General features: G+C 29.0%; 1 protein-coding gene across 1 annotated transcript; it reads right to left on the bottom strand.

Annotated features, from left to right (window-relative positions):
- Positions 1-323: 323 nt before the first annotated feature.
- On the bottom strand, positions 324-21,203 carry PGO_134020 (hypothetical protein, conserved; the record flags this gene model as incomplete). The annotated part of the gene is made up of 2 exons (XM_028689918.1): positions 324-514; positions 713-21,203. 2 exons carry the CDS (start codon positions 21,201-21,203, stop codon positions 324-326), a joined length of 20,682 nt encoding a protein of 6,893 aa, XP_028545719.1.
- Between the last annotated feature and the right edge of the window lie 2,988 nt (positions 21,204-24,191).

Genomic DNA, 24,191 nt, shown 5'->3' with positions numbered 1-24,191 from the left:
AGATAATAATTTTAAAATATCACTAATATCGAGGTTTCTTTAAAAATGTAACACCAACATTCAGGGGACAAAATGTGTTAGTATATATGTCTACACAAATACTGCACAATATATGTTAATGTTTTTTGTTTTTTGTTTTTCTGATGTAATATGGACATGAAAATGTAACAACGATTTTCCCTTAAGACAAACGATATAAGAGGGTTATATATATATATATATATATATATATATATATATATATAAGCATGTAGGTAAAATTATTTATTCACTGTGCAGAAAAAATATGAATAATTTTTCTTTAATTCTTTTTTAAGGATGAACTATGAACATTGGGGAATAATTTCCCACTCAGAGGTGGGGTCGTCATCTTCCTCAGGTTCCTGCGCTTTTTTTTCTCCCCATAAATTAAAAATATCCTCATTTACAGATTTGATTTTTTTAATTTTGGCAACAATATTAAGGGAGAAATTCCTGAAGAGAAATTCTTCGTAGTTATTAACATCCAGGCCATCTAAGAAGTGGGTTAAAAAGGTAAAAATGTGTGTTTGCAGTAGATGGGGAAATAAAGATGCAAGGGGAACAAACTAGTGACTATCATTTGTTTGGTCAACGTGTTAATGCAAAGGTGGTTATAATGGCTGTAGTAACTATAGACGTTATAGCCCCCATAGACACAATAGCTGCCATAACTGCTGCCCTCGAGACTTACTGAAAAAGTGAATGTTAAGCGAGTTGAACAAGCCCGAGTTGTCAATGGAGAAGCTGTTGTCCGAGTAAAAGGTTGAGAATTTTTTATTTTGAACAATTTTGACTAAGGATTTTGGCAAGGCTCTGATTTTATTTAATGGGGGTTGCTGTGGACCAACTGTTGCCACAAAACCTAAGAATGTTGTTCCTGAAAAATGGGAAGACGACAGGACAGGCTTCCATATATGCAGACATTCATCGACACTCTTTATTGAATAATCTTCATGCCATAATAACAAGTATTTTTTTGGATGTGGAAATAATAAATTTAGAATTTCCTGAGCTGAGGCACTTGTATACATACTATTGATTGATATATCTGTCATTTCAAGTATGCGAAAATTATTATCCGTAACCTTATTTGATGCATAATGACCAAACAGAATTTTATGTTTATTTTTACTCATCATTCCTCTATCCTTGGGATCTATATTTTCTGCCTCGTAGATGTAAAACTGTTCTGAATTACTCACTGGATGGTTCATGTGTTCTACATAAATGGGATCCTGTTCATTTCTTTGCGAATTATTAAATCCAAAAATATCATTTAGTAAACCATTCGTTCCTGATTTATGGTTTATATCTCTATCATTCAGGGGGGTCCTGATACAACTACTACTCTGGATGCCTCCAGATGGCCCAGTCAATGAATTTCCCAAAAGATTATTGCCCAAAGAACCAGCCATAACATAATCGTTGTATATACTACCATCCTGAAATGTCGTCTTCCTTTTTGCACTTTCCTCTGTACCCAGTTCTCTATTTTCTATAACTTCCTGAACAATTCTCTGGTTGGAAATTTTTCCTGACCATATTAACTTAAAATACGTGTGATCTGTTACCGTGAACTTAAAAATTTTAAGGTATTTTTCAACTTCTTTTAGAAAGTCATCAGCATATTTTTTCCTGTCATTTATATATAAGTCCTGAAATTCGGATTTTTTAATATTTTCCACTGGGTTCAGAGTGAAACATAATTCTTGCAAAGAAATGGTAGAACCCAAAATATCAAACAGAACATTAACAAATTTTTTGTCATGTATATTTAAAAAATCAAAAAGAATACTAATATCTTGTTTACTACAGATATAATCTAAATCATCTTTATCAAAAATTTCTTGTAACGTTAATTGTTTTATTCTTAAACTTTGTCTAACTGTTTGCTGCATTATTTTAAAAGCATATATATCTCCATTTCCTTCAAATAATTTCTTTTCCATCATTTCTAATTCGATATTTTTTTTTATGAGAAGATTTTTTTTTTCCGTACTTTTGTTATAATTCTTGTTTAAATGTTCTTTCATAATTCGTCTCAATAAATATAATTCATTAAAATAGGTATATCGATGTTTTGGAGAATTAAAATTCAAATACTGTAATAATAAATTCACATGAGCATCAATAAATTTTCTATCTGAATTAAAAAATTTACATACACTGTATACTATTTGTATTTGCCTGGACAAATATTTCCTCAAATTATTTCTATCCGTAATTTCAATAGGAGTAAACCAGAAATGGTAATTATACAAATTTATGTGTACCTCTGAGAATAAATTTCCTTCCTTCACTTTTTCCTTCTCATATATGTTTAGCAAATCTAAATTTATCTCATCCTTTTTACATTGCTCATTTTTGTTCATCCAGCTGTTCATATTATTTATATTAGGTCTCCTTTCAATAATACCTTTGTTCATGTCATTCGTAAAAAATTTGTCCATATCATGTTCTTCATCACCTTCTTCTAAAGCTATGCTAGAAAAGTTATTGTTTAATCCCCATCCGTCGCTTATTAATTTGTCTTCATATATTTCTTCCTCTATAAAATTTTCTATTTCCTTGTCAAAACCAGGAGTTTCTCCTGTTTGCTTATCCTTATTCTTTCCTCCACTCATGGTATCAATAAGGTTGATATTTTTAGGATCACTATGTTCGTTATTATAGAAAGAATCATGTGAAAGTAAACTCGTGCTTTTCTCCCCCATGTGCATACTTTCATTTGTGTATATTTTGTTCAAATTATCATTTCTATTTCCAGCACTTGTGGAATTTTTTCCGTTTTGCATATTTTCACTTCTCATTTGTGTGTCATTTTTTGTCCTCCTAGATGTGTTATTGAAGTTATAAACATTGAATAAATTATCTGAATATTTCATGGATTGGGCATTGATAATTTTTTGCCTACAATACTTCTTATGAATGTAATATCGCAAGGTTTCTGCTTCCTGCAAGCTTATAATAATATACTTTTTATTTTTACTACTAAAGTATAATTCCATACTATTTAATAAGGAAAGGAAGCTATCAAAATTGGTATTGTCAAATCTATTTTTCTGAATATGATCAACCATAACTTTTGCTAAATCGTATGAATATTTAAAAGGATTAATATCTAATATGTTTAATATTTCTTGTATATTATCTTCCTTTAATATATTCCATAAATTCTGTAAAATTTCTTTTTCTGCATATTCATCATAATTGTTATGCATCTGTTCATTAAGGGGTGTAACTTGTTCCTCTGCATTATGCACACATTCGATAACAACCAATACATTCATTAGCTTCTTCACCTTTTTCGTGTTAATCGAATCTGAGTTTATAAAATTTTTAGAAACATACACATAGGAAGGAAAATTCATATATATATCATTCACTGCTATTTTATTCAGAGGAACAAACAGAGGATCATTATTTCTCATTTGAGAAATTTCTGAAATCTTGTTATTAATAAATGATAAGGGATTATTATTTCCATTTTGCTTTATTTGATCTCCTCCTCTTTTTTTCTTTACTCCAAATAAATCTGAATTAATATCATCCATGGTCCACCTATACAATTTATATTCATCTTTTTTACATTTAACATTTTTTTTCTTTTGATCTTCAGTAATTTTTTCTTCTTCTTTTTCTTTTTCCTTTTCTTTTTCTTTTTCTTTCTCTTTTTCTTTCTCTTTTTCCTTTTCTTTTTCCTTTTCTTGTTCATTTTCCAAACTGAACAAATGGTTGTCTATCGAATTGTCATCCTCTGCATTGTATTCATTATTGGTGTTCCTCCTCGCGAAACACTTTTTATATGACAAAATGGAATTATCTTTTTTTATTTTCTTCAATTTTTCAAACAAATCTAAAATTATTTGTGGCAAATTCATTTTCATAAAATCTTTTCGGGGAAAAAAAGCATCAAAATACATTAGAATAGTTTTATTAGAAATATCATAGTGTAAACAAAAGTATCGATATATAATGTCTTGCAAAAACAATTCATCTTCTTTCGTGAATATATTTTGAAACTTTTCAATAAGTTGAACTATACATAATAATGAGCTGCTCTTCGATGGTACTTGCGTTTGTATGTCAAAATCGATGCTTGTATTAAATATACCTAAATAATCTCTATAATTTAGTACCCCTATGTTTATGTAATTATCAATCAGCATCTTAATACTCTTCCTCTTAATAATATTAACTATTCCGTGCACACACAACAATTCACACTGTTTTATATTGTTGTTAATATTGTTTAGTATTAGATAGTATGTTAATTCTTTTAAAACATTCTCTTTTTCTTTTTCATTCAAATGGATACTATTATAACAATCAATAACAAACATACATTCTTCCCTGGGATTGAGTAAATATGGAGAATTCTTCTCTTCCTCTTCATTAATGAGATCTGTACTAAGATTTTTCACATGTACTTTTTCATCCAGATTATGCCTATTAATATTGGGAATATTTTCTCCATTCTGGAGTGGACTAACATCTCCTCTTCCAATCTCTTCACATTCACCACCTGTGGTACTGGTGATGTGGGACACTCCTTTCGTATCGTTTTCAGATTCTTTTTCTCTACCTTTGCTACCTTCTCTACCTTCGCTATCTTCACTATCTTTGCTATCTTCACTATCTTTGCTATCTTCACTATCTTTGCTATCTTCACTATCTTCACTGTAGTTCTTATTACATTCATGAAGAATTGGCTTTTTTTTTTCTGAAAAGTTCTTCAAAATTAGCTTACAATTGTATCTCGAGATGTTTTCATATTTCCTACCCCATTGATCAGGACACTTGCGAAAAGAATTTCCATTATGTCCATTTCTTTTCATCAAAATAACGTCCTTAAATAAATTGGTATTTATATTCATCAATTTAACTAGACACATGGGAATAAGGAAAAATATTTTCTGGTTCATACCTATCGATCTCAATCGAAAAACTCCTTGACTGAAGGATGAAATATCATTTCCTATATTTACAGTAACTAAGCTGTTTGCATTTATATACTGTTTTATATCCTGCCCAAATGTGTTGATATGATCAAAATAAATAAATCTTTTCTTAATTGGGACATAACAATCTTGCAATGGAATAATTTCAACATTAAGATGAAGATTATTATCTATTCTGTTGCTCTTCTGCTTATTACTTCCTTTTTTTTTTTTTTTTTTTTTTTTCTTTTTTTCCATCTGTTCATGCATTCTGGTTTTGTTATTTATCAATTTAGAATTCTTATTACATTTCTGTCCATCAAATGCACTTGTATACATCTCGTTGACGTACGTTAAGTCCCCCTTCACTTTTGTGGAATGCATCACATGATCATTACCCCTTGGTGCATTAAGATTGTGCTTTGTTACATCCTTCACATACGATGTATCTCTATTCTTACTTTGTCTCCCGCTTCGTCTTCTTTCTCTTCTTCTTCTCTCCAGGGGTAGCATGCACATGTGCTTTCCATTGTCGATGTATACACAACAATCGATATAATCTAAGAATTGTAAAATATAATATGCAACTTTCTTGGGAGAAATATTATTAATTAGGTAACCCGTATCGATTAGACTATTAAATTTGATTTTTGAAAATGCTAAACTTCTTAAAATATCAATGGGGGCAATTTGCGATGGTAGGAAAATAAAATTCACAATTTCAGGATCGTTAATAATGTTAAGTATTGAGCCTATCGTTCTTTTTTCATATTTACATTTGTGAATCTCTTCAGGCAATATATCATTACTGGTACCACTATAACCTACAACATACTTGAATAGAACATTATTTGTTAGGTCTTGTGAATTGGACGACAGTTGTTTTTCTGTATGTTTTATATACTTGTTCAAAATGATGCCCAATAAAAAATAGCTAATTAGTAATGGGTTCTTTTTTGTCAAATTGTACAAATCGTATAGTAACTCTTTATCGTTTAAAGCTATTCTGTCTATATTATCTACGTACTTTTTCCCTAACTTCGTTTTTTGATTCGATTCTCTCCTCCTTTTTATATTATTGTCATATATGAAAAAATTCGTGTTGTTAATGTCTTTCTTCCTTTTCCTTATTTTGGCTCCACTGGTTTCGATGATTTCTCTATACAGTTGGTACATGTTCTTTAACTCTTTCTTCCTTTGTTTTGGGCTTTGTTTGCTCTCATCTGGATGTCTACTTACCTCATTATGACCATCTCTTCCTTTATCCTTTTTTTTTTTTTTCCCACTATCCAAATTTGAAAACGATTTCCATCCCTTCGATTTACCCCGTTGACTTCTTTGGGGCGATTTTCTCTTCTTCTCCACTTCAGCATTATTAAGTTGCGAGCTCTCTTCCTTCACACGATTGGCTCGATTAGCAGATTCTGAATCATTTTTTTTTTTTTTTTTATTCTTCTTCTTCTCCTTAACATGTGATTTCCTCCCCTTGTGATTCTTTATCACATCGTTCCTTTTACCACTCACTTCATCAATATATGATTTTTCCGTTTTAATCAAACTGTTGCTCTGAACACAACTTTCACTTTCTGAGTTGCTCATGGTTGAATACGTGGCATTACTCGTATTATGACTCCCATACGAATTGCCCTTCTCACGGAAATGGCATTTCTTACGAGAGTCACCATTCCTATATTCCTCATCACTGTTTAATTCATCATTGCTTACTTCATTACTGCTTACTTCATCACTACTTACTTCATCACTGCTTAATTCATCACAGCCTACTTCATCACGGCTTCCCTCACCACTTTCGTCAAAAGTAGATCGAATTCTGCTTTCCAAATAAGATGAAGGAGAAGAATTTCGACCCACGGATTCACTTTCGGATGAATTTCCAGTGGGCGATTCCCCATCGGATGAATCGCTATGAACATGTTCATAATCCTTTTCCAAAGAATAGTTATACAAAATATTTTTCATGCTAAGAATAAAATCAAAATATCTCATCCCTTGGTATCGATACGACAAAATAGTTAATGAAACAACAACATCAACATTTGTATATTCAGACATTCCAGATGGAGTATCTTTGCCTATATATGGAATAGCCAAAAAGTACCTACTCTTACTCATTATCATTTGGCACCTATTGATCTGATCAGCTGAAAGGATACCATAGTGCACTGTATTTATTTTTGAAAAAACGAAAGGTAATATACCATTAATATATAGACGGCATAAATTTAAAATTTTACAAATAATGTAATCCAATTCATTTATTTGTTCAAATATTTTAAAATGATAATCACTAGATAATACATATAAATCTTCATTCTTCATATTGCTTGCGTCGACACAAGAATTTTTATTTGTTACTTTTCTTATATTTAATAATCTTCTTATGGTTGAAGTGCTAAAATTATTTTCTTTGCATCTATTTTTTACATTAATATCGTTGTATCCTATACATAATGGAATACATAGATAGGATTCTATCACCTTTTGAGATATCCCAATTATCTTGTAAGATAATATAAAGTAGTAAACATATCGAGCTATAATCCAAATAATATTATCATACCATTTATAATTTATTATGTGAAAATGGGGAATCATGGAAATATCATGATTTTCCACCCCTTTCTCTATCTCTTTATTAAAAGTATTCAACAAATCGTCTATATATTCTGTGTTCGTGTTGAAAATAATATTCATCGGTATTGTCAATTTTTTGCAAACAGGATAGAAAAAAAAATCTATCAAAACCCAACTTAATTTGTATCTGAATAGGGTTAAATCTATGTATGAATATGATGAACCAGTTTCTTCTATCTTATTTGACACCCTCACAGATCCATGCTTTCCTGTTACATTTCTATCGAATCCTCCAAAACCAGAATTCATATTTCTCAACACATTATGGGGCCCATTCACCCCATATTCAGCAATTTCTTCTTTCCTATACAATTGTGTTGACAAAGTGGAATTAAAATTATTTCCCATTCCATTTTTAATTCTAACTTTGTTGTCATGACGACCAATGTCTACATTACAATTGTTCATACTTGAGATAATTCCATAATTTGTAACTTGTATTTCTCCCTTTTTCCTTATTTCATCATCCTCAGAATTTATACGCAAATGTACCAGTTTTTGTGCATTCATATGTTGCTGCTCTTCCTCCCTCAGTTGTCTAATATGGTTAAGTAGACTGGTGCTTACATCTTTCCTATTTGCAACAGGAATTTTAACGTTTCTAATATCCACATCTTCATTTTTTCCATCGTACAGAAATTTCAAATATGGATTGTTCGTAAACACATCAGTAAAATTTCTCACCACGTTCACAAGGTCTATATCTCTGTTTATGCCATAGGGCCAATGTAACTCACTTTTCAGGGGATGCAAAACATTATCTATTTCGTCAATTAATAAAATGCTTTTGTTTAATATATCTAATATTCTTACAGACAAATCCAGCTGTTTTTTTAGCGTGTTATAATCACTAGGTGCAGGCACATGCCCTGGCTTTACTAGATTTCCAGATGTAGCACTACTTGTTATTCTGAATCCACCAGAACTAGTATTATTTATTGAATTTACATCATTTTGAAATCCTAAAAACTTTGTCAAAGCATCCGTAATGTGTGTTTTGGCCTTATGCTTAATCACGTCGAATGTTTTCATATTATTTAATTCTTGAATTGTGTTAATCAATTTCAAAAATAAAGATTTGATGCATGTGGGACTCGTGACTAAAATGTATTTATTCTCCAAGGCACTACATAAACTTATGTATAAATCTGTAGTAATATTATCATATCGACTGAAATTAAAATAGTATATATTCTTCTTTATTATGGAAGAAAATCTTGATCGGAATGTGTTAATTGTGAAATGAATTAACGGCTGGGGACACATATTAAATACTAAAAAATAGTTGGAGAAAATTAAAAAATACAATGGAGACAGAACAGTTGTTTTCCCACCTCCCATAATTATTTGATAACAGTACTGCTTTTTTTTTTTTATAAAATCTCTTTTTAATTTTTTTATCATTTTTACTTGTTTTTTTCTTATAATTAAATTATTCGTGTATTCAAAAATTAACAATCTCGGATCGTACGTGTAGTAACAATTGGTACTTTCTACATTATTTCTTTTGTTCCCCTTTTGTTTCTTATCAGGAACACTATTTTCCTCACCAAAATGTAATAAGAATGGATCCAGTTTAGCACATGAACTGTTCATATTTATATTATGTTCTTCCTTTCTTTCTTCTTTTTGGATGCCCCTTGTGGGAAGAAGTGTGTGTCCTTCCTCGTTCTGATCACTCGAGAAATAGCAAGTGGATACATCGGAAGAATCCGAATTGTGATCCAAAATTTTCTGCGCAATTTTTCGATGCGTAGATTTATTTCTCATTGAAAAGTAATGTCTCTCAGTCAGTGTTAACTGTGTTAAAGTTTTAGTTCCCAATTGGATTGTGTTAATTGCTTTGTTTATAACTTTCTTTTGTTTGTTAATAAGTTTGATTAATAATTTGCTTGAGTGTTTTTTTTTGCTATCATTTTCACCCGTGTTTTCATTCGTACATTTATTATCTGTAGATACCACAGTTTTTAAATTTTTTTCCTTCTGCTTCAAAAACTTCAACTTCAAATTGTATACCTTGAAGATGTTCAAAATGTTTATCACGTTGCTGATACACTCGTGTAAAAATATCTTTCTGTTCATTATTAACATGTAAAGCAAAACTACGTTAATAAATTTTTTGGCGTTTTCTTTTTTCAGATTCGGGTTTATCAGTGTTAAATATTCATATGCATACTTCGACATGAAGCAGCTAATCAAAATTTTTAAATTAATTTCCTTTTCTGCTTTTCCTAATACTCCGAATTTGTACAAAAAGTGGATAATCGTTTTGTCTTTATCAGCAGCATCGTGATCGTCACCCTTCATATGACCATTCTGCATATGGCCATTCTGTGCATGACCATTCTGCGTATGGCCACTCTGCATGTCTATATCCACAAGATCATCATTCCATGGTGTATTCTCAGTTTCAAGAGATATCTTATTTGCGACATTTCCCTCTTCTCTACTTTGGTCTTCTGCACCGTTCATTGCATTCGTTGCATTATTCAGTATATTACCTGTATCATCTATGAACTCATTTATACACTCAAGCAATTTGTTATCTCCAATAAATATTTCGAGCAGTATGTCCTTAATATTTACAAACATATTCACGTATTCCTTCAACTTTTTAATATTGCTAAAGGTCATCTTAATTTCTTCTGCGCTGAACCCGATAAATTCATATTCAACCTTTTTCCTTTCATAATCTAAGTAGGCCTTGTAATCATTTTTCATATTTTGTATAAACGTCTTAGAATAGGTGTTCTGACATGATACATTATTTTCTTCAAAATCAAAATTTAGCATATTTTTTCTTTTCTTTGTTATGTTGTTCAACCTCCCCTCATGGTGATCTAGCACATTCGATCCATTCCATTCTGTTAATTCGTTATTATTACTTGTTTTAGAATTCTGTGTGTTCATTTCTATAGGAAATATATTATTATTGCTAATGTTTGGTTCACAATCTCGCTTAACTCTTCTCAAATATTTATACAACTTCTTAAATGGAGTAAAACACAACTCATTGAGTAACTCAAATCCAACATGCACATTAGGTTTAACATCAAAGGGGTATATAATCCTCTTTTCACACATGTAATCATTGACGTTTATGTTAATAATGAGACGATATTTAATTACATCTGAAATGGAAATAGTAATGTTATTGTCTACTTCCAAAGGTAGAATGTTCTTTTTAATTTTTTTTTTTTTTTCTTTTTGAAAATTTTGAACGAATTTGAAAATGTCATTAAAGAAATTAAAAACAGAATCATTCGTTTTGAAAAAATTTAAATAATTTTTTTTCATTTTCTGATCATCAATCTTGGGAAGCATATTAACAATTTCTTGATGATTAATAATGAAAATAAATATGTATATAATTTTACTATAATGGCTTATATTATAATTGTAAAAATACAAAAACCTTGATAACAGATTGGCATACAGAAATGTGTTCTCCCCTTTTACAATTTTTATATTTAAATTGTTAATAAAAAAATTATAGATAATAAAAAAATTCTGTATACCCAAAGAGTTTATTAATGTATTCAAGTAGTTTAATGCCTCCACATTATTTTTATCATCTACCTTTTTGTAACTCATATTGTTAATTATATTTCCTATATTGTCATAAAGATTTATATTCATAAATATATTTTCATCAATATTGTTAATATATTTTACTGATTCCACCTTAGGGACGTTAATCGAAACAAGTAGATTATTTCCTCTTGTTTCTTTTTCCTTCTTCCCATTAAGACAATTTTTCAGTGATTCAAAATTGCTCTTTATATTTTCAAAATTTATTCCACTGTCCATAGAGGGATCACATTTCATCATCGTCGCGTTATAATTATTTCGCATATGTACATTTATGGATGCTGATCCTAAATGATTCTCCAATTTTTTATCTGGGTGCAAAGTGTCAATTTTGCTTTTCTTCCTATACTGTATTTGATATTTCTTCATTTTGGCTTGATTTTCCAGTTGTTTCTTCCTCAAAATGTTGTAAAAAAATAAGGGATTACAATTGTCCGATGTCAGCTTTGATTCTATGATGCTGTTAAGAATAATATACCTGTTATAGATCAACTTGTATTTATGTATGTTGATGTTACAATTTTGGTATAGAAAAATTTCTTCATCGATTGTTAATTTGCATTTGGCTTTAATGTAAATCAGATTATTAATATAAAATATCATATCTTTAATTATGTCCCAATAAATGTAAATATTCATATTTGAATTATCCTCATAATAAGTATTATTTTCATCATCCTGATTGTTTTTTCGACTTCCATAATTTTGATTTTCTCCTGTCTTACCACTACCATCCGTTCTTCTTCCACCCTTTATTTTATTCATATCCATACTTTTCTTCATATATTTTTTTTTACTATTCATGTCGTCATCTTCTTCTCCATCAATAATTTTTTCCTGAGCATTCAATTCTTTCTTTTTGTTTTCTTTTTCTGATGATAAATAATTACTATCACATGAAGACGAATTATCCGATGCACCAAAAAAGCTTGAAGTGTCAGAATTATGATTCCTTGTATCATTCAATTGATTTTTCCTTTTTCCATTTCGATTGTCCCTTCTGCTAGATATTATATTTCCACTAATTGTTTTATTCTTATTTCCACTTCTACTTGTGGTAAAATAGCTATTATTATTATTATCAATACAAGTGTTATATGGTTCATTGTCACTAGAAGAATTATTATCGTTCGGTCCTGATTTATCAAAATTCCATAAAGATTTTACATAATGAAATATGTTGTAGTACTGATCCGAATTCCATGTCCCTTTCCTAGAACTCATTCTGTGCCTCTTCTTTTGCAATATAATTTTGATTTGTTTTGACAAGGTTATGAATATTTTGAGTCTACATGCACATGAATCTACATCTGCATATATACTGGAATCACAATAATTTAAAATGTTTAAAAGATATTTTATTTCTTTAATATCGTTTTTACATATACTTAAATTATTACAATATTCAATTACCTGCTCATGTTCTTTATTTATATATTTGTATACAATAAAAAAGAAGCAGCTATAAATATTACGAAAATTTATGAACAATTTCGAGCTATGAATAGACAAAACGATGTATTGCAAATTAGATGCTGTATCCGTTTCTGCATTTTGGTTAAACATATCCACATTCTTATTAACATTCATATTTATATTAAAATTGTGGTAATAAATACTTACATACATATAATTCTTGAGAAGTACATTTATATGTTTCTCTAATAAGGTACATAAATGTATATTTTTTTTATTAAATTCTTTATACAAATTTGCAATGTTCAAAAAAAATGGTTTGTTCAAAAGGGAGACCAAAAAGAACAAGTCGTTTTTACTATTCTGCAATAAAACAGTGTTATTCATTTTTTTTATTACGTTGTAAATATATGTATATTTTTGAAGGCTCCCATTGTACAAATACATATTTAATTCCTCAAAATGGTACTTACATGTATTCTTCTTCGACGTCGTATTACTTGAAGTTGTTATATTTGTATTTGCACACATTCCATGGTTCTCATTATTCTCTTCTCTTTCGTTTGAATTCATTTTTATATCTACATTATCCCTCCGTAATGTTAAATTTAATCTTGGTATTTCAATCAAGTCAACGGATATGGGAACATCAGTCATATCGATGGTCTTATTATTAGTACATCCAAAAAGGGATGGCAAATTTAACGAATAAATTAGTAAATATGTTATATGATCAAACTTCATCAATATATTATAAAAATCTTTAAACACTTCATTATTTTCATAGCTCAAAATATTAATAAGTGTCATAGCCCTGTAATCATTATTTACTCTTAAGGAAGTAATTTTACTCGAATTCTTTGGTGTATTAAAAATTTGCAATTTTTGCACAATACTATAATGACGCATACCGCACGAAGATTTTTTCTCCCTTTTAGGAAGTATCAATCCATTCTTCATAAAATTAAAACATTTGTTTTTTTTATCCTTCTGTTCGTTTGAAATCATATCATATGAACCTGGATTAATATCACTCCTGTTTATGGAGGTAATGTCATCATCATCCGCTTCCTCATCCTCCTCAAATAGTCTAATGTATATGATAGAATTTCTGTTTTTTCGATTTTTTTTCGAACTCTTTATCTCTCCTATTACAGTACCATCAGCGTTGTACCAGAAACTGTAATACTGTAACAAAATATTCGGTAAAAATGTGGATAAATGTTCAGGATTCAAGTAAGTCTGCGCATGGATATTGTTGTATAGATTTCTAGATATGCTGACACTGTATTTATCGTACGTTTCCTTGCTGTTATAATAACAAAGACGAACATTATTATTTTCAAAATGGTAAAATAAATTTTTGCATCTATTTATACTTGTAGAGAAATAAATTTTTTTCACATCACTACAGTAGTATAGCTTTTTTATAAATCTATTCAATTTAAAATATATGTTATAAATGTATATACAATTCATATCTTTTCTGTATATTATTTCTCGAAGTCCATATTCTTCTTCATTTTCTTGGCTTCCTTTTCCTACATTCGTATCGTTTTCTTTTTTATTTTTTTTCTTCTTCTTTTCTTCCTTCTCCTTTCTTGTATCTAAATTTTTGACACTACTTTTTAGATTACCTACCCCCCTTGAATTTCTATCCATTGAATTTTTATCCCTTGTCTTTTCATAAATTTCGTTTTTTATTCTCCCACTCATTTGACCCTTATTATGATACTTCAACTCATTTTCTAAATCATAGCTGGAAATATTTCCATCTTCTACAATGGAATCATTCGTGGATGATGTACTAATGCACGCTCCAGTACTGCTGCTTGAAACTGATTTTGTCAGTTCCTTCTCTGCATTATCTGCATTATATGAATTATATGCATTATATGCGTTATCACGATTATTATTACATTCCTGGGTACATTCATTCGAAATAATATTTGTGGTATCACTAAAGGATGACTCTTCTGTGCTATTGATTAAGCTACTATCGTACTGATTCTCCTCATATTTAAAATTGAACAACCCCTCTATATTTTGCGTCTCGTAGTTTATGTTAAACGACTTGAGTTCGAAAAATTCTTTATCCTTTCTTGTCCCATATTGATCATTAACTCCTATGGAATTATCTTTACTCTTTCCATCCTCTGCACTTATTCGAATACTTCTAGAATTATCCCCATCTGTTTTTTTTATTTCATTAATTTTGTATTTCCATATGATACGGACGTACACATCATTATTTTCCTGCTCGTATAGTACACCCGTTTTTACTTCACTCGAAAGGAAATTGTAAAAAGTGGTCATGTTGTAATTTTCAAAATTATCATTCTCAGCACTAGCTGAATCTGTCTTCTTATTACTAAATTTCATATTGCCTAGAAGATTATTATTTTTGATATAAAAAATTCTAGACTTATCATATGGATAACTCATTAAATTTTTTAAGTTGATCTTTTTTGAGTTCCTCCATACCTCTAAATTATGCTTCTTACCAATAATATTAAATGCACAAAAGTTTTGATACGATTGTGTAATTAATACTTTAACATTTTTTTTCATTCTATTGCTACTGTGAGCTTTTTTTTTTTCGCTTTTATCACTAGTTTGATAATTATACTTGTTGTAAAAAAAAACATCTCTGTAATTTTTAAATTTTTTTATATTCTCATTTAAAGTAATAATATTATTATCCTTATAGGAAAATGTAAATAATTGTAAATTTATCAAAATGTTCTTTTCTTTAATTATTCTTTTTATGTACGAAATATATTTGTTATTGCTTAAGATACTATCCCTCTTTGCCTTTGCTTTTGCTTTTTGTCTTCTCATTTTTCTCTTTTCACTACTGTTGTTTACATTTTTGCTAGCATTCTTAAAAAAGGACGGGAAATTTAAAATATTATTTATCGAATTAGAATGTAACGATTCGGTATCATGTAATGGATTTGTTATCATTCCATCTTTCATGTTGTTGTCGTTTTTGTGGGAAAGGAATTTGCTTCGTCTTTTTTCCATCATCTTTATTTTTTTTTTTTTCTTCTTCTTCCTTTTTTTTTTTTTTTTCATTTTTAATTTTAAATATTTTAACTCATTTTCTATATCTTCGATTTTTTTTTTTGTCTTTGTCTTACTTGATAAGTTTTTTTCTTCATTTTGATTCATTTCACTTTTGAGTCCAAATATGCATCTGCTTTCCTGATCCATCGATAATGTACTTTTACATTCAAAATTATCTTTATTTATTTCTCCACTGTTATTTATACTAATTAAACATTGATCAAATGTGGATTTTTCCACTTTTCTTTCAATATTCCCAACGTCTCCTGCATTATTTTTCTGTTCTATTTCTACTCCATCTAGTAGACCCTTTTTACTCAATTGGCTGTTTACTTCTGAATCTTCTACATCTTCGTCATCTTCTGTTGATGTGAATTCATCGTCATAGGATGACATGAAGGATGAAGATTCATCAGACAAACCTGGAGTAGAGGATGAACCAACGGAAGTTGATGAACCCAAGGAATCAGTGGAGCCATATGAGTCTGTAGAGGTAAAAAAATAATTGGATGTGATTGTTTTGCTCCTTCGTCTTCTCCATTTATTATTATTATTCTCTTCATTCTTTTCTTTGAGTGACTGTTTCCCCTTTTCATGCCCCACATTTTCTATTGTGTATATTCCAACATGCTTAAATTTATGTGCTGGCAACCATTTCCGTATGATATTTTGATTGGAATGAAAGTTAAGGAATATATTAGAATTATACCTATTCAATCTTCCGTTATTTGAATACTCATTTTTGTTATTTTCATGAACGCATGCACAAATGTGAATGGTATGTTCAAAAATTATATTTCGCTCCATTTCGTTTCTTTCCAAATATTTCAAAAGCATGTTTCTATGTTTATGTATAGAAATAAATATATCACATTCACATAACGAAAAGGTCTTAATGAGAAGTGAAAATGTATCATTAAGGTGGCTACCAATAGTCGTAGATATTTCTAAAAGTCCCCCTCGTTCATTCTTCTTAACCATTTGGGTATATTCCATTGCCCCATTGTTTAAACCATCATTTGTATTCACAAATAGAGAACCTAGGCCGTATATGTTTTTTAAATCAGCATAATTTGTTTCAGCATTGAACGTGTAATAAGTAAGAATAAAAAAAATAGATGATAATAAATTCTTTACATTATTCCTATTTAATTCTCGAAATTTAATGTCTTTGTAAATTAATAAAATACATCCATGATAAATGCAACATGTCGTTATATCATTCTTTTGAATACATAATCTTGAATATTTTAACAAAATTTCGATAACCTCATCTTCTAATTTTCTTTTTATCTTCTTATAGTAAGTGTCCAAATTTACGTATACCTCATCAGAGCAATACAATTCATTTTTTATTAATTTTTTCTTAAGCTTATTAAAAAGATGAAGTTTTTTTTTTTTTTTTTTTTTTTTTTCCTTTTTCTTATTTTGCCTTGTTTTCTTAAGCTCATCCGGTTTCTGCTTCTTAGTATTGGATGATGAGAGTTTCCCATTGTTCGCTCCCTTTACCAATCCTTCCTTTGCTAATATATTTTCAATGTTGCACAAATTTCTTCGAATTTCTCTATTCGTTTCTACAATTAATCCTATGTAAGAATTGACATATGTACATATCATGATGATGAATACCATAATAACTCTACCATTATTACTATTCTCCTTGTCAAAACTGAAAAATAGTTCCAAAAAAGAATAAATACTACACAAGACATTTTTGGGATTCATAATTAGCTCATTTATTAGTAATCCATATTTTGTAGCAAAGATATTTCTATCCTTGGTTGGGATGAAATTATCTTCCTCTATAGTTCTATATTTATTTTTAAAAGTATATGGTTCAAATAAAATACATAGAATTAACTGCTGTATGTCAAAGGATTCAAAGCTTTTAATTCGATTTTTATCACAGAAAAATTCTAAAATTAGGGGTATTCTAATATATGGAACAGTTAAATATTGAAGCAAAATTTCTACGTCTCGTAAATCCAAAGAGGGATGTAAAAAAGGCAAATCATTCACATACAAAACGTCTAATTCATTTTCAATGTAAGTATCTGTATACATATTCGGATTCGAATATGTTAAAATGCAATTATTCTTCTTATTCTCATTAGATTGCATAAATTGATAAATGAATGAAAAAAAATTCATTTTTGTATTTTTTGGCGGACACATATAGCCACATATGTCAATTTTTCGATTAAAAACTGTAACATTTAATTTGTTTTTATATGTAAATTTCAAATTAATATCATCATATTTGTAATTACGCACTGGTGGTAATTTGTCAATATATGGACACATATAAGATTTAAATAAAAATAGCATATCACGCAAGTGATAAAATTCGGGTATTAACTGTCTAAATAGTGCATTTTCCCCACAATAATATTCTATAATATTATTTTTTTTTCTTTCTAATCCTAAATCTAAGCTAATGTTTTCTAATATTTCTATTTCACTTGTATTTATATCATCACTTTTTTCAAATAAAAAGAGTTGACTATTTTTGTTAATTTTTTTTTCATTAATTTTGTAAAAGTATTCAATAATATCTGATCTCATAATGTTTAACTTTGGATTAATAATGAGGAAATATTTACTAAAACATTCAAGTGCTGATATATCTATACAATATCCTGACAGTTTTATTTCCGTTCCTATCCCTGTATGTAAGTACTCATCCAGAGAGGAATAACTCTCATTTTCCAATATATTTCGAGAAAACTGTTTCATCATTTGGAATCGGCTTATTTTTCTATTTCTCCCTTTGTTTTGCCCTTGTTTCATAATTTCTCCTTCATATTGTCTTCCACAGATGGATTCACTGCAATTACTAAAGCTGCTATTTCCACTACCAAATTTATCAGTCCTCCTGCTTCTACCCCTTTGATAAACAAAATAATTGTTTTCCCCTGTGGAAAATCCATTGTAATGCACAGAGAAAGGAGAATTGACATCATCGCAAGGTATTCTTAGCAAAAAATCGTACAGAAATAAAAGCATCGAGCAGTTAATAATTTTGTACATAACAATCTGCTTATTCTGTACAATGGAACAGGAAATAAAATAGATATTATTATTCATGTGATATATTTGGTTAAAGAGACTAATTTGTAGAGATCTTTTCAATTTTTGAAATTTCGATAAATAAATAAAATGTTTAGGAGATGGTAATATATTATTAAGGACATGCGAGATAAATGAAAAAGCCAACAAATAACAATGTTTAATATAATTTTTCTGATTAATTAATATATTTGTTACAATATTCGTTTGGTATATTATTATGTATAAGTCATTAAAACATTGAATTGTTCTCTTCGAAAGGTAAAAAGATATTGGTATATTCACATCCTTTCTTATTTCTATTTTTCGATAATTCTTGTATAACTCTTCTTCTAACAATATATTCATGGGAAATTTAATACTATTTTTATAATCTTTATTTCTGATTAATTCCCCACCACTGGTTAACGCTACATGTGCGTAAAATTTCGATTCCATCTTACTATACATGTGCTTTACAAATAGAACCTTTTTTAGTATTTCATTCAGGATATCATTTTTTATCATTTTTCTTTTTTCATATATTCCCATTTTCATTTTACAAAAATATAGGTGAAACAGAACACACAATTTTCTTATACTCATGTCAAGAAACACAAAAAATGTGTGATCTATTTTATTTACATTTTTTTTCATTTCATTTTGTCCAAATGTACTATTTGGAGAAATGGTACAATCATTTTGTGTGTACACATATCCCTCTCCCCTTTGGTCGTAATTTCCATTCAAGTGATTGTTACTATCGAATAAAGGAGAAGAAGGAACAGGACTACCACTTCCATATTCCATATTATCAAAAAATGTATCAATCTTATCACTTCTGTAATTTCCTTGATCTTCTTTTGCAATTTTGTTGAACCGAGGGTTCGACTTATCTTGTCTGTTTCTCTCTGCATTGTCATATACAAACAAATCATCACATAATTTCAAAATGATACTATAGTAAAGAAAAATTTTAAAAACTTCAATATCCTCTTCTTGTATATTCAAAACTTTAAGCATATGAATTATGCAATAATATAAACACATAGAAAAGGACGTAAATTTATTTTTATAAATATTAACATATATACCACCTCCATATTTATCATTTTCACTTCTTGTATTTTTATTTCCTCGTCCATCTGAGAAAACATTCTTATCAGAGTATCTTTCATCATACAAATGAGGACTCATTGAATCATTGTGCATGGTATTGACATTATATTCGAAGTTATCCCATTCCTGATGATTCACATTTTGATCAAAATCGAACGAATTGAAATAGTCCAATTTTTTATGTGTACTATTTTCATTTTTGTAAATTTTGTTCTCGTTCTGGAAATCCTTTGTTCTACTGCTTGCTTGGTCAAAATTTATCAAATTACCAGAATGGATGAAATTATTAAAATTTCCCACTGTGCCATTATTAATATTCAAATTTGAATTATCTGAATAGTTATATGAATCGTTAAGGAATTTTTTTGCATTAGACAAGTTCCCAATTTTATTGAATGTATCATTATAATAATCAAAATTTGAAACATCATTTTTTTCCCCACTGATTTTGTTCATAGATGGGTAAAATTTCTTGTTACTTGTAGGACTACTACCACTCATACCATCGAATATATTTTTTTCATCTGCCTGCTGAGCCACCTTAATCGTTTTATTATTAGACAAATTCCAATTGTTTGTTAAAAAAGAATTATTCAAATATGGCAATAATACCTGATATAATATATCAACATTATCAGGATTAGGAAAGATATAAAGTCTATATAAACATAACCAAAATAGAGAATTTGTTAAAAAAATTTTGTTAATATTTCTTATACACAGTGTTACATCTCTTAATAATACTCCTAAGTTTTCCACCTCATCAATTTTAAATGGATGATATTGAATACCATACACAGAATTATTTAAGACTGTGAAACTGTATATATTATTTTTTTTATGTATTATATATAAAATTTTCACTAACATTTTTTCTTTCTGTAAATAAAACCCACCAGGTAAAATCAAAAAATTATTTTCATTTAAATTCTCAATTTTATTGATTATATCTAAAATAAATGTATATAAATTGTTTACATCTAAGTATCCATTTTTTCTATGATTGTACGTGTGGTAGATAGAATATATTCTTAAAAACAAACTATAGTCACAATTATATAATTGATTTTTTACAAAATGAAATACTTCTGAAACTTTTTTATAATTTAATGTATCATTTATTGTGCTATTATTGTAACTTATTTTCCCCAACAAATTATCTAACAACTGAACAAACATGCAAATGTGATTACTTATGTTAATGCTAAGACTCTCTACTTCATTGTCATCTTTTCTTTTTCTCACAATTTCGTATACATTGTCCTTTGTGCTGATATTTAGTTCATAAAAATCTTCGCTCAAAAATTCCAGCGAATATGTATTATTCCAGATATAGTTGCTCATCTTGTATAACCCCACTTCCTTTGCAGGATTGAAAAAATAAAGTGAGGGGCGTCCCTATCTCTCTCTGTGTCTGTCTGTCCGCGCGTGTCTGCTTGTCTCCCTGTGTGCTCAAGTAAAATATGCAGTGATTTATATAAACCCTTTAATTACTTATATGCACATATGGATGGATCTGTTATGTCAAAGGTCGTAGGAAGAACCTACACAAACGAAATGACTCATCGAGGTACACTCTTCACCACAGTACTGCATGTTACAATTTCAACATGCCAAACATGTGTGCACTTGGAAATACTTTTAGCAAAAACATTCCATCTTCCTCCATTCGTTCAGATCTTCGTATGTCCTCACACGCATGCTCACACAATGGTTCATGTATACGCATGTATTGTGTTGCCTTTGGGTGATAAAAAAAAAAATAAAATAAAAAATGCACCTTGGGAATAATAAACAGAAACACAGTCGTTTATGTTCTGTTTCTTTTTCTATTGTATATTAATGTATTCATATGCTGGCCCTTTTTAAATGATCGCACCTTTGTCGAAAGTATTGACTAACTGACAAAGCTATGCACGAACAGACGCCATGTATACTTACACATAATATGAGCACTTATAAATTGTGCTTGTAACATGAAAATAGCATAAGTATTCTTGAAAGCGCCTTATTTTTTCTATGAAAAAATAAGTTTCATCGTAAAAAAGATGAATTCGCAGGAAAAAAAAAATAAATAAATAAATTAAAAGAAAAGAAAAGAAAAGGATAAATAAAAATACGAGAAAAAATGTGAAAAGGTGTTTGAACAAATGTTGAACAAAAAAGTGAACGCCAACTTGAAAGTGAACTTAAATGCAAACTTAAGTACAAGCTTAATGCGAACAAAAATTTGAACAAAAACATGTGCATAATAATATATGAACAGAAATGATAATTTTTAAATTTCCGGGTACTATGAATTGTGACGAAAAAACGACGCAAAAGAGTAAAAAAATTTTGAACTAATCTTTATTTCTCAAAGATTAAAAAGAAAAAAAAAAAAAAAAAAAAAAACATGTCATCCGTCAATATATTTTTTCACATTTATATGCTTATGAGCCCAAGCCATATTGCTTTACATATTTTTTCATTGCTTATATTTTGTCATTTCCTCGTGAAATTACTAAAGGACAATCCTTTATTTGTAAACAATATGGGGAAATGCAAATGTTCAAGTGCTGAACAAATGTTGTAATTTGACATGTTAACAAAATAGGATATTAAATCCTCAACTTCAATAGGAGGAGAAATGTTTTTGCTTGATCAGTGACTCCACAAAAAAAAATTCGTTTCAGGGAACCTGCTACATGGGACTTAATCAGATTGGCAAAAGACTAAATTGTGCATGCACAAATTTCTTCTTTTGTTCATCTTCATTCCAATCAATTAAATGCTCTTTATACTTTATATAATTTCTTCATTTTTTGTTTTTTTTTCCCCAAACTTCATGTATTGCATAAAGGAGTCATGTTAACAATAATTAGTAAAGTATGCCGTATATCAAATATTGTGATCAAATGGGCTAAAAGGGAGAACTAGTTTTTATTTTGGAAAAAAATAAATGGCGTGAGCGGATGTGTTGGAATTGTATAATATATATGTCCATATATACAAATACAGATTTAGGGTAATTAAGTTCGGGAACCCCAATTCATAGTCGCTTTAAGATTTTTCATGGACACCCCAACAATTACACCTTTCCTTTTCTTTTCTTCTCCCTGTGTAATTGTATTGTATATACACCTACACAGACGGCGTTTATCGAGTTTATTCTTTTGAAGAAAAATAAAGAATGCAAACATGTGAGAAAGGGTATATATGTAAATATATTTTTTGTGTATAGGTATTTTTATTATAACTTTTACTAGTGCATTTTATACGCTTGCCTTAAAATAGTTTCCCCACACTTTCTTTTTACACCCATATTTTACAAGGCACCCCTTTTTAACAATAAGATATATAGGAACTTTATTGGATAAAAATTCAAGACAAAAAAAAAAAAAAAAAAAAAAAGTCATATACTGATCAGTCACGAAAAAGGAAAAATAAAAAATTATATTTTTTTACATATGACATTTTAGTAAAAAGTAAAAAATTTTGATGCAATGCTAACAAATATGTACAGCAGTGAAACGATTTTCTATTATAAAGGGGAAAATAGGAAAATGTTTAAAAAGGAAAAGAAAAAATGAGTGTGCAAGGGGAATAAAATAATGCTATAGTTAAAATAAATTTTTCCTATACATATTAAACCAGAAACAGTTGAAAGCAAGCACACAACTGATTTGAGCCATACTTTAAAGTTTAAACGCTCAGGAAAATTGCCTTTATTTATGGGATATTCCTTTTTTTGCTTGAACGAAGCTTCCACTTTAAGTATATAAAAGGGAAGGTAATATTCCTCTCTATTTAAACATATATGCATATATATACACACATACAGATATGTATACTTAAACGCTTTAAAAAAACGGATTAAACATATTTCAAACCTACGGGGTATAACACTGTTCCTTTAACCTGAATATGGCTATTTTAATACTAATAAAAGTATTAATATGTGAAAAAATTTAAACGTCTTTATATATATTTTGATTAACCTATTTAAATCATAGAATATTTTTTTTCTTCCCTCACATTTTTTAAAAAGGCAATGTTTTATAATTTTTTTAATTCACAAACAAAACCAAGGTACTGAAAATGCGAAGCATTTGAATTGTCGAATAATTGTGATTAATGAGGATAATTATTTACGCTTCTATAAATAAATATGTTAAGGTTTACGATCATTTTCTGGTACACTTTTTTTTTTTTTTTTTTTTTTTTACCGCATTGAATCATATGGTGTCGCCATTAGTGCTTCTACACATATATTGCAATTTTTTTTTTTTTTTTCAACTATTATCTGTCTAATGTGCAAAAGGACAGAAGCATCAACCTTTTGCAGAAGTA

This window comes from Plasmodium gonderi, assembly GCF_002157705.1.
Source record: "Plasmodium gonderi DNA, contig: Chr13, whole genome shotgun sequence".
NCBI classification, from domain to species: Eukaryota; Apicomplexa; class Aconoidasida; order Haemosporida; family Plasmodiidae; genus Plasmodium; species Plasmodium gonderi.
The sequence above is the reverse complement of the archived record's forward strand: the minus strand, read 5'-3'. Positions and strand labels throughout refer to the sequence as shown.